This window comes from Hordeum vulgare, chromosome 3H (genome assembly GCF_904849725.1).
Source record: "Hordeum vulgare subsp. vulgare chromosome 3H, MorexV3_pseudomolecules_assembly, whole genome shotgun sequence".
NCBI classification, from domain to species: domain Eukaryota; kingdom Viridiplantae; phylum Streptophyta; class Magnoliopsida; order Poales; family Poaceae; genus Hordeum; species Hordeum vulgare.
Genome location: NC_058520.1, coordinates 39139279 through 39156277, shown reverse-complemented (window position 1 = coordinate 39156277; position 16999 = coordinate 39139279). Strand labels below are relative to the sequence as shown.

The window sequence follows — 16999 nt, the reverse complement described above, 5'->3', positions numbered from 1 at the left end:
TGTTTTATGGGGTGTCCGGAAGAAAGAAAAAGTTGGCTTGTTTATTAGTAGTATAGATCAGGTTCAGGAAAGGATATTTCAGTGTGAAATTGCGTGATACATACATAGTATTTTTACTCTGTTCAAATGGCATCCGGAGGAATTCCTGGTGATTTAAATTTAGCTGTTAGACTGAAGATGAATGAGATGTTGATATTCCCAGTCATATAAGAAATTTGCATTTCTCTCTGCAGTTAACCTTTTTTTAGACGCTCGGTGTAATAACATTGGCTTCAGACTTGGTATGATACTCCATTTGAGATGCATTGCATGTCGATGCGGATAATCTTATTAGCACGCAATAAGATGCTCGCTTTAGGTTCATAAATTTAAAAATATGATGCTCGCTATGATTTGGTTTCGGGGTGAAATTTCATGCATGTGGGAAGGATAGACAAGGCAAGAAACTGAGAAAGAGGGTGAGAGCCCACATAGGGACGTCATGTTTGATGCACATGTTGATGAAGTGGAATAGTTTGTTATTCTATAGTATCCCATGTGTATTGGACATCATGAAACAATATGTATCATGTTGCTACACATGGTTAAAATTTCATAGTAGCTCTAATGATTCAGGTTTGTCTCAAAGTGCTAGCTCATGGTAAACCTCTTCAGAAACAAGTCGTAAAAGTTGAAAATCGCATCCATTTATATTATGTTCTGCTGGATAATATAACAAATTGTCTATCTCTTTTAGGGTGGTTTGCTAACTTATTTGGCATAACATTTCTAACGACATTAATTGTCCTGGTTGACAAATCTCATGCCAGATATACATGTACGTCTTGATTAGGCTGCCTAATCAAGAGAGCAAACTTTTGTAATATACTTGCAGTTCTCTCAAGCATGAGCTAATCAGAACTATATGTCCTTGGGGAAGCTTTATCTATCTATTTCGGTGTCTGCATATATGACAGGTCTAGACTGTACGGAGGGGGTGATTGATGTTGTCGTGGATGTTAAGTTGTGCTTAACAAATGTTATTCTGCTTGAGAACAAAGAACTGGTCTGTCAAGACTTGCTTCTAATGGTTACACCTTAGATCATGACAAGGTAAAGTGTCAAGCGGCTACAACAGAAAATTGCTGGAAGACTCTTTCTTCTCTATGTTACAGATAATCATTCTGTATATGAAGCTGTAGTCTGCCTTGGACATCCAACCGTAAAGAAGATTGGGATAATTTTCAAAATATACAACGATATAGCAGGTGCGTAGGATTAGAAATAGACTGTGAATTGGTGCTACAACATTGTCCCTTGAATATTTTGACTCCCTTCCTAAGGTAAGGCGACGAATGCATGCATTCTTTCTCTGTTTCCTCTTATCCATTTTTTATTAAAAATCAATAGAAGAAACAACATCGTCAAAGATTTGGTATAAAAACATCAGGTCATCAAACCCCATTTGAGTATAATTTTCTTGGCTAAAGATTAAGATGATGCGGAGATGCGTGAACCCTGCAAAAAAACATTCATTGCATCCTTCATGTTAGTGGAGGAAAAACAATATTTGTGTTCTCTCAAAGATATGGTGAGTAGAGCAAGGGTGTGATGATCAGATAGATAAAGGAAGGATGACGAAGATTTATATAATGAAGTGGAGCTGAGTTAAAAACAAACCCATGTGTAGATGAACAAAATAAGATGGAAAAGTATGCCTTAGTACGTGTGGTAATTGAAAGCTTTAGTTGACATGAGCATCATTTTTTCATGAAAGGGGTGCGAGCGTTTGTTTCTCCCGTTGCAACGCACGGGCATTTTTCCTAGTATTCCCTAAAACTCATACTCCATATCCAGCAACCTATTCAACTCCACCTCTTATCTTACAGAGCAAAGGGTAACCTGCAATGTTTCAGAGCATGTACACTCCCAAGGTATTTCTCTGAAGTAAAACAGAAACATCCGTATTCTTCTCCATTTAGTCTTAAAATCAGCTATAATTAATATGGGTAACCTTCTCCAATGTTGGCTCAGTTTATATATCCCCTGAAACTTAGACTATATTTCAAATAATATAATCAACTCCAGCTCTTGAGGAGAGCTTCCTACTCAAGTTAATAATGTAACTCTTCTGCGTAGATTATTTCCACTGGAGAGACATTACGACACTGTCATGCAGTGACTACATTAACTACAGTAGTTTGCAACGGGCCTACAGGCTACAGACAAGTAGACCTTGACTCATGAGGTAACAAACCGTTCCATAACCTTTAAATTAGTCAGCAACCAGTCGTGTGCACATCAAAGGCACCGCCGTATTGCACAGGAAATAACATTGACCACATGATGTCTCTACACATGCTTTAATCTTGGACTGACAACAGTTAAAATTGTACTGCTAGGAACGAGCAAAATTCACTGCTGAAATTTCTACTTGTACAGTTCTACCCTGTATTATATATTGCGCTGAGCACTAGCTTGAAGTGGTAAAGCCTGTATTTATACACGGGTGCTTGTTATCTTAATCATTTATGTTTTCCTTGAAAAAACTACGCAAAAAAAATTAGAACAGCAATGATCATGGACCTGAGTCAATTGCCGCATGTATCTACCACTACCACAAAAGAAATTCCACTGAATAGACCGTCAAACACCGCACAGCAACCAACACTTGATACGCAGGACAGCAACATGAACGTCACTATAGTCCGCAATCTACGGTGATCTGTTGCGCTCGCAGCCTTAAGGCATGACCATCGCTCCACGATGGACAGATGCCCCAGCTGTCCACGTCGACCTGCTCGGTCCAGCGAAGCCAAACCTGATGCTTGCAGGCCAGAACGACCTCTTGCAGAAGAGGCAGGCTCCTCACGGGCAAAAGCATGAGAAAATGATAAAAAGGCAGGAACCGTGTACAAAGAGAGCTGGTCATTATGGTTTGTTTCTCACATAAAAGAAAGGAAACTTTTCAGAGAAAAAGTTGATGGTGGTCCACATGTGATGCCTGCGTTGGACAAGAGCAACTGTGACAGTAGTCTCATTGTCTATTTCCTCGCTGGAAGTACTGAGGCTACCGTATAGTGATGCTACCATAGTTCATGCCCTTAGAAGTGTAAATCATTCTCCATCACCTTCTTCTGTGATGATGGAAAATCTGTACAATACCTTTCAAGGAAAATTTGTACAATACAGTTAAAAATAAACTGCCATGCATAGCCTTGTACTCCCTCCGTTCCTAAATATAAGTCTTTGTAGAGATTCCAATGAAGACTATATACGGGAGCAAAACGAGTGGACCTACACTTTAAAATATGTCTATATACATCTGTATGTAGCCCTTATTGAAATCTCTAAAAAGACTTATATTTAGGAACTAAGACAGTAGAAAAATGACTCCAACTAAACAGCAACACCTCCACGTCCTACTACTCCTGCTACTGCTAGTATGCTTCTACTAGATACTGCAGACAAACATAACACCACTGTTTCTTGCCTACCAGATCATGCTTCTTCCCTCCTCCCGCTAAAGCGCTCATTCATCAACGTAGATTCGAATCTGGCGTCTTGGCAAGCTGGAAGAGATTGCTGCCAGTGGGAGGGCGTCACCTGTGATATGGCTAAAATAGAAACCTCAATATTCTTCTTCCTTCAGTCTCCAAATCAGTTAATTTAATATGTGTAGCCTTTCCTGATGTTGGCTGGCTCAACTTATATCCCCTAAAACTCAGACTCCATATCCAGTAATCTAATCAACTCGAGCTATTACCTTACAGAGCAAAGAGTAAACCTGCAATATTTCAGAACATGTACGTTCCCAAGGTATTTCTCAAACAATAATTTATCTTCTATTATACCTGACTTTGGTAGATACCTTCCCAAGAAGACCCACGGGAACTTGAGGTCCTGGACTTATCATACAACAATTTTGGAGGCAGGGTGTTGTCCTGCCTAAAGCAAACTAGCAGCATGTCGATATTGAAGTTGACAGATAATCGTTTCCGTGCGATATTACCTGGAAATATTGGAGAAGGATGTATGCTTCAGACAATAGATTTGAACAGCAACTGAATTGAAGGGAAAATACCCAGATCGCTACTGAACTGCAGAAGTTTAGAGGTTCTTGATATTGGTAGAAATCAAATTCTTGATACTTTTCCATCTTGGTTGGGTAAGAAGTCTAATCTTCGGATTCTCATCTTGAGATCCAATCAATTATATGGCTCAATAGGAGGCCCTGCTGAAAGTGATGCGGCCAGTAAGCATTTCTCGAGTTTGCAAATTGTTGATTTGGCCTCAAATAATTTTTCTGGGAGCTTAAGTTCAAAATGGTCTGACAAGCTAGAAACAATGATGGTAAACTCTACTGGTGAGGGTTATGCTCTAGACCTTCGAAGATTATACTACCAGGAAATTCTCACATTTCAAGGGATTGATCTCACATTTACCAAGATCCTGACCACTTTCAACATGATCGATTTCTCAAACAAAGCATTTGATGGCCCCATCCCAGACTCAGTTGGGAAGCTTATTGCTCTACATGACCTGAACATTCACATTATGCCTTAACTGGAGGAATCCCATCAAAGCTTGGCTACTTGGCTCAACTCGAGTCACTAGACCTCTCTCAGAACAAACTCTCAGGGGTTATCCCACAGGATCTAACCAGCCTAACATGTCTGGCTGTGCTGAATCTCTCCTACAACAATTTGACTGGAATGATACCAGAAGGGCCGCAGTACTCGTTGTTCACTAACAGCTCATTTGAAGGCAATGAAGGACTGTGTGGAAGGCTGCTTTCCAAACAGTGCAACAATTCAGGTACGGGAACCCTCAACTCATCGGTGTCTTTGCAAGACAGTGTTGGAACCATAGTGTTGTTTGTGTTTGCGGGATCCGGTTTCAGAGTTGGCCTTGCGGCAGCAGTGGTTTTGTCAGTGGTTTTTCAGGCCAAACGTTGGAACTGCAATCGTTCCTTGTTCTACCAGTGAAATGATATGACTTGGGGTGTGACAGTGTGTTTCTGTATCATGTATTCATATGAGCTTGTAGGAACCTACTTATTTAAAAGTTAATGCACCTTTTCTCTTTTACATACATAAATTGTAAATTAAAGGAACATAATCATACGAGCTTGTACCCACTTCTTTAGTGTTCATACGGTTTGTAGGATTTCCATGGGATTTTGACCCTCCTATGTATGACAGTTGTTTCACAGGAATGGAGGTACTAAATTTCATTAGGATTGTGCTTAATTCCTCAGGAATCATTAGGATTGTGCCTAATTCCTAATGGAGGTAAGATTTATTAGGATCTTTTCTACTGCACAGTGTATTTACCACAACCACAAAAGAAATTCCACCGAATAGGCAGTCAAACACGGCACGGCGACCCCTTGATAGGCTGAATCAGTTTAGGAGAGTAACATAAACATCACTATATTCTGCAATCGGCAATGATGGGTTGCGCTCACAGGTTCACAAGTGTAAATGCAATTTCCATCACAAAAACAGACAAGTCCCCTGAAGGAAAATCTGTACAATACCTTCAAGTTTAAACACAAACTGGCATGCATAGAAATATCTATACACATCCTACATTCCCATATATAAACGTAGTACAACAAGGTTCGTGTATTACATTGGTTCAGAACTAAAGTACAGAAGAGTCTAGAATAAAGGAGGAGTGTGTTTTCAGTTTTGTGCATATTGTACAACAAGGCTCATCTATGTACACTGGTTGTCTGGTTCAAAACTAAATGCAACATGAAACCTAATGCAGATTAATATTATTATATCTGCAAGGTTAATATACCCCTGTAATATATATATTTTTAATCAGAGATGAGCATGAATATCTATTGACGACTTAATAACAGCATGGCTGCATATATGTACATTATAATTAGGAAGGAAAAAATGTTCTTCGCCAACTTTATCCCCTCAACTCATCCATCCCTGATGTATCATGAAAGAGATTTTTTTTTGTGCTCAACAGCACATGCTCTATAATGAGACATGTATCACTGTTAATAGATAAATTTATTAGTTACTACCAATAGTCCTTGCACGAACACGTGCCATCTTTAAACAAATGGAAACGTGTTCGGTCTCTAACAATAATTTCTCTCCCATATACTTTGGATATAAGTTTGGTGACATGATGACAATCTTGGCAAACTCTGAGGTTCTTGACAATCCGAATGGGCATATAATCTTCTGTACTTATCAAAGCAAATGCGATTGCCAGCTTCTCACTGTGGCGGCTGAGTGCACTTTCCATCTCTTCTTCTTCAATGTCAAGCAAAACTTCTTTCTTGTCAGGCACATAACCTTCCTCCAGCCTTATCCTACTATCTACCTCATACCACTTTGTCAAAATATCTTTTATGCGAGGATGAGACAGATCTCCAACGATGAACTGGTGGATAACTCCTTTTATCTCCACATTGCTACATCCAGGTGTCTTCTCAACTCCCTTCTCACGCATTAGGTTCCTAATTTCCCTCGCAGACGCATGCCTACCAGAGGCAGAATATATGTTACCTAAAAGCACATAAGCACCGCTTTTGTCTGGCTCCAATTCAATCCAGTGCTTTATAACATACTCAGCCAACTCCACATTCTTGTGAAACCTACAGCCAGCCATTAGAGCTCCCCAGATTAAGGCATCCGGTTTCATGGGCATTTTCTCAACCATGTCCCTGGCCTCACTCAGCAAGCCATTCCGTGCCAGGAGGTCTACCATGCATCCATAATGCTCAATCTTTGGTTTAATACCATAGTTGTTCACCATGGAATTGAAAAGCTCCCGACCCTTGTCAACTAATCCAGTATGTGTGCACGCACAGAGAGCACCAATGAAGGCAATGTCATCCGGCTTAACACCTGAGCTCTCCATCTGGGAGAAGAGTGTCAATGAGTCTGAGCCTCGGCCGTGCATAGCCAGGCCCTTTATCATGGTAGTCCAGGCCAGCACATTCTTGTCCTTCATTCCTTCAAACACCTCCATTCCAAGCTGCACCTCGCCACATTTGGCATACATATCAACCAGTGCAGTGCCCAAAAACACGGTCATCCTGATATTGTTTGCTTTGAGGTAACCATGCACCCACTTCCCCTGCTCCAGAGCACCCAGCTGCGCGCACGCGGCAAGCACCCCGACGAGAACCGTGTCGTCCGGGCGGACACCTTGTGCCTGCATCTGAGAGAACACCCCCAGCGCCTCCCTCCCGTCCCCGGCCTGCACGTATCCATTCACCATGGCGCTCCAGGACACGGCATTCCTCTCAGGCATTTCGTCGAACAGCGAGCGGGCGTCGGCGACTCGCCCAGCCCTCGCGTGCGCCGTGATAAGCGTGTTGAACGTGGAGGCGTCGACGGCAGCCGAGGTGCGCAGCAGCAGGTGCGCGTCGGCCAGGCGGCCGAGCAGGCCCGCGTGGACGCGGATGAGCGCGTTGTTCACGAGGAGGAACCCCGCGAGGCCGAGCCTGACGGCGTGGGCGTGGACGGCGAGCGCGAGGCGGCGCGCGCCGGGGACGGCGGGGGAGAGCGCGAGCGACTTGAGGAGGGAGGGGAGGGTGTGCGGGGTCGGGAAGAGGCCCGCGCGGATGAGGTGCGCGTAGAGCGGGAGCGCCGCCTGCGGCCGCCCGGAGCTCGCGTGCGCCCGGATGAGCGCGTCGTGGAGCTCCGTGCTGCGCCGGAGCAGGCCTGACGTGACCAGGGCCGCCTGGATCCGCGCGATCGGGCGCGCGTCCGCGCCGCCGCGGCACCGCGACAGCAGCTCCACGTACCGCCGGACGACCACCATCGCATCACGTAGTGGTGGTATGTTTTCCTCTAAAATGGCTCATTCACAGGCAGCCCCACGCGATACGAAATATGAGAGGGGGAGAGTGGTAGTTTGACCTGGTCTTCGCCGGTGAGCTCCCGCAGGCGGGACGGGGCCGGGGCGGCCGCCGCTGCGCGGGTGGACGAACGCGGCGAGGGGGTTCTCGGGGCCGTCGTCGGGCACGAGGGCGAACCAAAGGTTGGCCGCGGCGCCGGCCCCGGGGACTTTCCTCCGACGCGAAGGCGCCGACAGGTAGAATCATGTTTTACTGTAATACTTTTTTCAGACAAAAATGTTTTACTGCGGTACGTATTGGTTGCGCATGTGCACACACGTCTAGTTTGACAGTAATGTTATTTTCAAGAATAACCGCAGGTAATGTTGATTTCAATATTAATTGTGTTAATACTCCTTCCGTCCGTCCCAAAATAAATGTTTTAAACTTAGTACAATTTTATACTAAAATTAATACAAAGTTGAGACAATTATTTTGACACAGAGAGAGAGTATGATTTAGCCATTGTATGGTTGTAAAATGTTTATTGAATTTAAATGGCATCACATAATGGAAACCTTGTAGCGTGCATGGTTGCATGTTAAGGTTTTTTTTTCATGCATGGCATACTAACGTGACATGCTTATATGTTGAGAAATATGACCTATTCAGTTATATAGGACAGTACACATGGTAGAATCATGTGCAATGTAGAAGATATCCAACGGTCAATAGTGCTCGAATTTGCCACCTCTTTACCATCAGATTGGCGTCATCCAGTATTCAAACATATTCTTATACTATATAGAAGAACTTGACTAAGAATATGAAATAAATCCACTTTTCTTCTAGGAGTAGCTACAAACATTTACGTTGATATACCTTTTATCCATTTTAATTTATAGTTTGGTAACGAAGAGGGATTTAATTGTTTCAAATTGCCTAAAGAAATAAATTGGCACATGCGTTCAGTAAATAGTAAATTAATGGTAGAAAGCCGCATTTTTCTTGCTAGTGGAACTTAGAGGGTGTTTGGATACGTTTTAGTCTCATGACTAAAAGTAGTGGGATTAAAACTTGCTAGCATCATCCATGCTTGAATTGAAGTACTAAAGAAACTAAAGTCAAGTTAATGAGCATTTATTATCCTCCAAACCCTTCAATCCAGAACTCACCGATGTTAAAGGAGAGGAGTTAAATGAGGAGAGAGAGGACAATCTATATTTTAGTAGGGGTACCCTTGACTAATTTTTTTTAGCCTCAAGACTAGTTTTAGCCCCTTTTTAGTGGATGCTTCAAACTTTAACCTCTTAAAGAGACTATTTTTGGTTAGACTAGTTTAGTCCCTTGGATCCAGCACTCTCTTAACTCTAGGTGTCATGATCATGCGATGTCACAAAACGACATCTTTACGGAGTTTGCCCACGCCTTTGTTGATCCTCACCTCAGAGAGTAATAATCAAGCTCCACTTTTGTTGAGTCATTGCCATGTAAAACGATGACATATAGAAGTAAAAGGATCGCAATTGTCACAGGGCTACAGTTGGTTTGGGTTAAAATCGTATGACCATACAGCCAAGGGCTAAGTGATATAACTTTTAAGTAAGATGATTCAATGACGACAATAAAGTTTTCAATGATTTACTTACAATGACAACCACTTATCCTGTTAAACTCAAACTCAGTTTATATAGTAGTCCCTTCGTTCTTAAATATAAATCCTTTTAAAGATTTCATTAGGGGCTATATGCGAAGTAAAATGAATTAATCTACATTTTAAAATATGTCTATATACATACATCTATATGTAGTCCCATAGTGAAACTTCTAAAAAGATTTATATTTAGAAACGAAGGGAGTACGATTTAATTAAAAAACATGGCTTTGCATGTACACCTAATTCGTTTTATGCCCTTTTGTATGGAAGCAACTTTTGAGGAGATCTTTTTTATGTATGTAAGAATATACATAGTGCAAACCAGAGGGAACTGTAATGGCAACTCTAGCAGAGCCCGCAAAATCTGAACCTGCAAAACGCGTTTGTGGTTTCACTTAGATCTCGTTTACGGATCGAAAATGAACGCGACTGAACAGAAACCGTAAATGAAACTGCATAATTTGAAAATATAGTTTCGCGGAAAGTTCACACTATATACTACATAGATTACATACTACTCCCTCCGTTCGAAATTACTTGTCGTATAAATGAATAAAAATGGATGTATCTATAACTAAAATACATCTAGATACATTTGTTCTTATGACAAGTATTTCCGGACGAAGGGAGTACATACTACATCAGTGCGAGCTCAGTCCTCCTCATCGAAGCTGCCGAGGTCGATGTACATCGCCTTCTGCTCCTTGCGGATGCGCCGCCACTCGTCGTCCTTCGCCTTGGCGGCGATGTTGGCCTCGACCGCCTGCCGCCACTAGAGGTCTTCGATCTCCTCGTCGTGGCGCCGGCGCTCCGCCTCCTCGTGCAAGCTGCGCTCGGCAATGGCGGCCGCAACCACGTCCACGTCGGCGACGAAGTCCTCCGGCCCGACGACTCCGTGGCGGCCGAGCTCCTCGGGCTCCTCCTTGACGGCGACGACGTCCTCCGGCTCCTCCGACTACTGCCTCTTCACAGGGAGAAGGCACGCGGAAAAGGAGGAGCTCGCGGCCGAGGACGATCCCTCGGCGACCTGTCGACGGTCGTACTCCTCCGTCTTCCGGACGCGGAAGCTCGTCGGCGGCGACATGCCGCGGTTGGTCCACCTCCGGGCCCCGCGCTTCCTCGCGGCGTCCAACCGGACGTGTCGCTCGCGCTCCGGGTCGCTTCCGCCGCCGGATCTGCTGCGGAGCCGCGTCCGGAGCTCCACATTGCGGCTGGAGGCGGGGGAGGTGGTCGCCGACGGCGAGAAATGTGGGGAATTGCGGGGGGCTTGGCGGGGGGGGGGGGGATAGGGTTTCGACCCGCAAACGCGTCGCGGAACCGTAGATATAGTGGTCGGGGCGTGCGTTTTGCGGGCCACGGCAATTTTTTTACGGGCCGGGCGAGTATGCGGGCTCTGTTCTGCTCGAAAAAATGGGCCTAACCCGCATATTCGCCGGACTTTTACGGGTTTGCCTCTTTTGCGGGGTCTGCTAGAGTTGCTCTAACTATGCGAGGCCAGGTGGGCATGCAACTTTAGTTTCATGCGAAAAATTACAAAAAAAAATGTAAATGTGGACCAAGAAAAAATGTAAAGCAGTCCATGGAGGAGACGCTGGAGTCGCTGGAAGTGTGCACCTGTTCTCATCCATGGTGGTTTTAGCTTTAGTTTTCTGATAGGCTTGTAAGCGAAATAAATTCGTAGCTTGAGGAAACTTTTGCTCTCAGTTATGTTTTAGTGTTTTAGATTTGTAGGGCCATGAGGCCAGCAGTGCTTCTTTTATCTTGCTGTTTTCCAATTTTGAAGCAGGGGTGCTGAACGTTGTGCTGGACTGGTTTGCTTCATTCTACAAAAATGGGGCAGGGGAGAAACCCCTTTCATTCAAAACAAAAAAAGCAGAAAGAAAAAAATTGTATGAATCTTCGTCTAATCTGGCGGACATAGCAGTGATTGGGATTTAACTAATTCTTAATTGATGGAGAATTAGCAAATCCGAAATAATATTTACTCAAAGTATAAATATATTGTATTGGGAATATTCTCAGGATGACTCAAAATGCACTATTATTTGAATAAATCAGCAATAATTAATATGAATAGGAGGGGATATTTTTTTACATGCGCTACCCGTGTATAACTAATGCGTTTGAAGTGAAAAAAGTATCGGCACAAGACTTTTGTCCAAGGAAGAGGTCAGAATAAAACTTAACTCCTTTAGCGTATCGTTCTTTCCTCGACCAGGAGAAAAAGCGATCTCGCCATTCCTCGCCGTCGTCCTCCGGTGGCCCCCCTCCACCGACGACCTCGGTCATCGGTGGTGAGGGAGGTCATTGGATTCACGCGTGTGGATAGTTTTAGGACAATATAGCTTAGTTTTTCGGCTGTTTGTCGTCTTGCTTCGATGGTGACGGCTATGGCGGCGCAGAATAAATTTTCTTCAGATACTACTCCGACGAAGCGATCCGTCCTATTGTTGGAGATGAATTTGGAGTTCAGTCTATTCAAACAAGGGTGGTACGTTGGCAGCGGCATCCTCGTTGTGGACATGTGTCCTCGGGCTTCATCATTGCGATCGCGTTTGCTTCAGCGCCGACGCAGAGCCTGGGAGGTATACCAGGAGCATATGCAAATTATGATCTGCAATGGCGGCATCTGAAAGATGGTGAATTGTGTGCTGGATTCGTGATATGTGGATGTCACGTATGGTTTCCTCCTCTGATATCTTAGTCATGTGCGGGTGTCAGATCTGGAGTTTGATGACGTGCGTGTGGTGTTGCCACAGTCTGGTTCGTTGAACGGTAGTGGTTTTATCTTTGCGAGCCATCTTTGAGATCCACAATGTTGCATATCAATGGAGCCGCGTCGGGCTTGGGTATGAAGGTGATCCGTCATTTTTCTTTTTAATGGTTGATGTGGTGGTGTGGCAGGTGACAGGCGTTGGTAACAAACTCTGATATTTCTTCGATCTTGTTTGTATTCTTAATGCTTGGTTGGTATTTCTTTATGCAAAGGCTAGCGCTTTGGTTTTTTTTTTTCAATTCTATCAGGTCGATGTGTATGTGACTTGAACTATGATCTCTATGATATAAATAAAACATGTATTACCATGAAATTTTCTATTAAAAAACACAATAAAATTATTCTATTAATAAAACATAAGCAATAAAAAACACATGAATATTGCCTCGTTTTCAATAAAATAAGGCGGGGGGGACCCTTTTCTTCAAAACAAAAAACATAAATACATCATTCAAACTCCCACGAATTTTCCCAAGTTCAAAGCAGCCACGCAGGCGCATATCTAGCTTGCGCACGCGCGCGCGCGCGTACATGCAATTGAAATCAACGGACGAATCAGTAGTGGCGCCTTGGCGCGCAGGTGTCCGGCTTGAAGGAGAGCGGTCCGGCGGCGTACACGACGTTCTCGTACCCCTCGCCGGACCACCGCTTGCCCTCGTGGCGGAGCGGCGCGCCCTCGATGCCGTAGTTGACGTTGGTGAGGTCGTCGCACTTGCGGTCCGGTGACGCGAGCAGGCGCACGAAGCAGGCCTTAGCGGGGTCCCCCATGTAGTAGTCAGCCTTCTCGGCGACGTCGAACTCGGCGAGGAAGTAGCCCTTGCCGTCGGCGACGGGCGTCCGCGACACCATGACGCGGTTCTTGGCGTCGCGGCAGGTGACCATCACCTTCGCCCCCGGCAGCGGCGTCGCGCCGTCCAGGCACCAGGAGTTCTGGTGCGTGCAGCTCTGGCAGTACACCACGCCCTCCACCTTGAGCATCACCTTGTCGCAGTTGGCAGCCGGTGCCGGCGTGGCGGGCGCCGGCGAGGGGGTCTGGCTGTAGCCGTGGGCGCTGGCGCCGGTGGCGGCGAGAAGGGACACGAGGACGATGGCGAGGGGGAGGTAGGCCGCCATTGCTGAAAGACTGGTGCGTGCGTGGTCGATGGATGGTCGCAGCTAGCTCGCGGTTGTGTGGAAATGGTGGCAGGCGTCGGGTTCATATATAGACGCGGCAAGGTGACCAGGTGAGGGGTCAGGGAGAGTATTAAAATGGTGTAGACGTGCGGCCATGTTGGTGGCCGGCCGGCAATGGCCAACGTGAGGGCAAGTTTGCCTCTGAGATTGTCGGTCTTGAACAATTGCGAGAGATTACGTCGTTACAAAATCATTACACACGATCGGGGTAATGATTGGTGTGTGTTGCGTGCGTGAGGATCACATTTTCTTTCTTTAGTTATAAGCTAGACACGCCTACGTGTTTGCCGGTATGAGGTGAAGTGAGGATGATTGAGTTGAGATTTCGATACAAAATCACTAGGATTAAGAACACCATACGTAGGCAAATCAACGGTTGGATGGTTGGAGGGACAGTGGTATCCCCAGCCCACCAGAATTCAAATCTTGATGCTTGCATATTATTCCTAGACTTATTTCAGGATTTCCGGCGATACGTTTTCAGTAAGAGGAGATGTTTCCGTCGACGATGATATGTCGGCTTAGTCTCTCGAAGGTGCTTATAGGGGTGAGTGTATGTGTGTGTATATGAGCGCTTGCTTCTCTACTATGTTAATAAAAAGGAACACCATACATAGAGTTAGAATTAACTAATACTTGGACTTTTTTTTTCTAGGATCAGGTCTCAAGAGACAATATTACGTTTTCATCCTCCACAAAAAAACTACCCTCTTGACTAGGGTTTCCACGCGTCCCACTCGCACCGACGTCGATCTACTTCCTCTTGTCTGACCTTAGGGCTATGGAGGCACGGTAGATCCCGACTCTTAAGGGTGGGAGGACCCCTGCTCCATATTTGTTTTTTAAAAGTTTTTTAGAATTTGTGTCCTACTCAAGAAGACGAGACGATGACGGCTTTTTGAAGATGGAATAGTGTTCTCCCCGCGTGGCCCTCATCCCTGCAGTGTGTCTAGCATCGTCGAGGCGTGTGTGGAGGTGTGTCTCTAGCATATCTTGCATGATTCGATCAGTGTTTGTCTTTGGTGGATGAATTCGGTCTTCGTTCGTATGTGTTCGTGTATCTATAGGTTGGATTCTTCTGGTCTACGCTTTTCTTTGTCGGTGATGGTTGTTATTTTAGTGTGCTGGTTCTCTGGGCCCTTAACATGACAACTTTCTGACTATCGAGTGCAAAAGATTTGATCGGCTCCTTTGAAGGAGGGGTGATGACGACGACACGTGTTCGGCTCGTTCTAGTGTTTGTAATCGTCATTAGGTGGTCTATGGACATGGATGTATTTTCCATTGTTTCTTGTGTTTTTCGTACTACCATGATATTTTCTGAATATATTGGAAGTTTTTTTGGATAAAAAAAGTCTCAAGAGATAATCACCTCATTCAACACCATATATGTGTCGTGTTCAAGAATTTTCTCCCCTTCCCATCGGCGGCTAGGGAAAACGCTCCCCTCCAGGCTTTGCTGAGCATGTGGATTAGCCTCCCTCCGGCAGCCACTCCGGTGACTGGTGTCGGTGTCAAAATCGATAGATATCGGGTAGGGGGTCCCAAACTATGAACCTTGGATCAATGGCTTGTAGGAAGAAGGGGGAGACAGCGGTTTACCCAGGGTTGGGCCCTCCTATGGAGGTAATACCCTACATCCTGAATGATTATATTGATGAAGATGATTACAGAGTAGATCTACCTCGAGATCGTATATGCTAAACCGTAGATGATTCAACCCTCTCTACACGGATATGGGTCCCTGGTTTATATAGACACCATGGACCTTAGGGTTTACAAGTTACCGACTATCACTCGGGGACAAATGAGCCGACCTAGTCCTTCTAAGCTTGGAGTACACGCCGGTCCTCGGAGCCTTCCTTCCTGCGTACGAAGTTGTCAATTATCCGAACTCTGATGATTCGGTCCATGAGCCGGCGCCCTGAGGACCCCGTAATCCAGGACTCACTCAGTAGCCCCCGAACTAGCCTTCCACGCACTTGTGTGTAGTCTTCGACAGCTTTCACATGTCTCTGGTAGTCTGCTTGAAAGGCGAGTTCTTCCTCCGATTTGCAATAGGATGAACTAGTCTTCGGCGAATCCATGAATATCGAAGAGTCACGGGACCCATAACTTTCAATCCTGCCCCTAAACTTTAATAATAATCTTTGGGTGTCGTGTATCTTAAAGTAAGCACGTGTCCCAACGGTTCAAGAAAACTATATCTTACAGACGTGGGGGGAGGCGACCTTTCTTATAAATGAACAGGGGCCTAGGTCTAAGGCCTTATCAACATTCCCTCCTCCACAAGTGCAGCCAAGAAAAACCCTACAATCCCAGCACTCAGCTCCATGGCAGGCTCCTCTTTCTCGTCCCTTTTGCCCTCAACCAGGCGATTCGGCCAGTTGCTCCGTCTCCTGACTTCGGCTGCGAGACCTTGAAGTCCAACGGTATCTTCCCTCTTCTGATCTCGCGCCCACGCGTGCCAGCCTAACCGCCTACAAGGGCAAGGCCTTCACTGAAAAATCCCCCACCCGACAAAGAGGCGAAAGGGTTTGTTTTACTTCTTTCCTGCTGCGTGGTTTGGGATTTCCCATTCATCCGTTTCTGAGGGGCTGTTGGAGTTTTACGGATTGCAGCTCCATAATCTGTCCCCAGGTTCCAGTCTCCACATCTCAGGCTTCGTAGCCTTGTGTGAGATGTTCCTAGGCTGCGAACCTCACTTTGACTTGCAGAGAAAGTACTTCTGTATTGTTCCTCGGAATGATGCAACATCCATCCGGGAAGTAGGCGGGGCCGAGGTGTGGCGTATAGCAGCCACCGGTTACCCAGTCGGTACACCGAATGAGGCGACCAACAAATGATCTTCGGAGTGGTTCTACATCGATGATGTCCCTTTATTCGAGCCAGTTCGGTGAGGCCTTCCTGAGTACTCCGCGACTCCTTTGAAGAAGCGATTTTTTTGGCGTCCGAAGAGTAAGTCTGAAGAAGAGAGCTCGGAAGTGAAGCGCTTAGCCGCTAAGGTAAAAATGCTGGCTCACGGTGGTCTGACCATCGTACAAGTGATGGCCACCGTAATCACGAGGTCCGTCCAACCGCTTCAGCAGAGCATACACCCTTTGTGAAATTACTGCGGGACAGATGACTCGACGCGCTCCAAGCGGCAAGGATCGGACACCCAGGACGACTTAGGAGCCATTATGGCTGATTTTTTCAAGGGGGAAAGGAAGTTTTTGCCCGTATTGCCTTCGGGGAAGGCTTCGGTTCATACAACCCCATCCCGTGGGTAAGTACGGACACATCTGTAGTTATCTTGTTCAATAATATAAACGATAAACGTAAACCCCTTGATCCGTTGCTTGTAGGATTGGAGGCGCTGGATCGAAACAGTGAGATGCCCCGCTCCCCAACCGAGAACTATGCTCGGGATGAGGACCCTCAATTCCACGAAGATCCGGAAATCTCCATTATCTTTGAGGATGGGGTATTTTATCAGGAGAGCCTTGACGGACAGGTGGTGGCCCTTCTGTCCGACAACCCCAGGTCCCTCCCAGCTTCAGCAAGCAAGCGGAAGGTGTCTACTCGTCACGGGACTGTTCTGAAACATCGT

General features: G+C 45.6%; 1 protein-coding gene and 1 pseudogene across 1 annotated transcript; one reads left to right on the top strand and one right to left on the bottom strand.

Annotated features, from left to right (window-relative positions):
- Positions 1–3998: 3998 nt before the first annotated feature.
- Positions 3999–5888, top strand: LOC123442861 (annotated as a pseudogene).
- Positions 5889–5939: 51 nt separating this feature from the next.
- On the bottom strand, positions 5940–7824 carry LOC123442860 (pentatricopeptide repeat-containing protein At5g66520-like; the record flags this gene model as incomplete). Its single annotated transcript, XM_045119030.1, has 1 exon — positions 5940–7824. A coding segment is annotated over one exon (1797 nt), but the record flags the coding sequence as incomplete, so codon positions are not given.
- Between the last annotated feature and the right edge of the window lie 9175 nt (positions 7825–16999).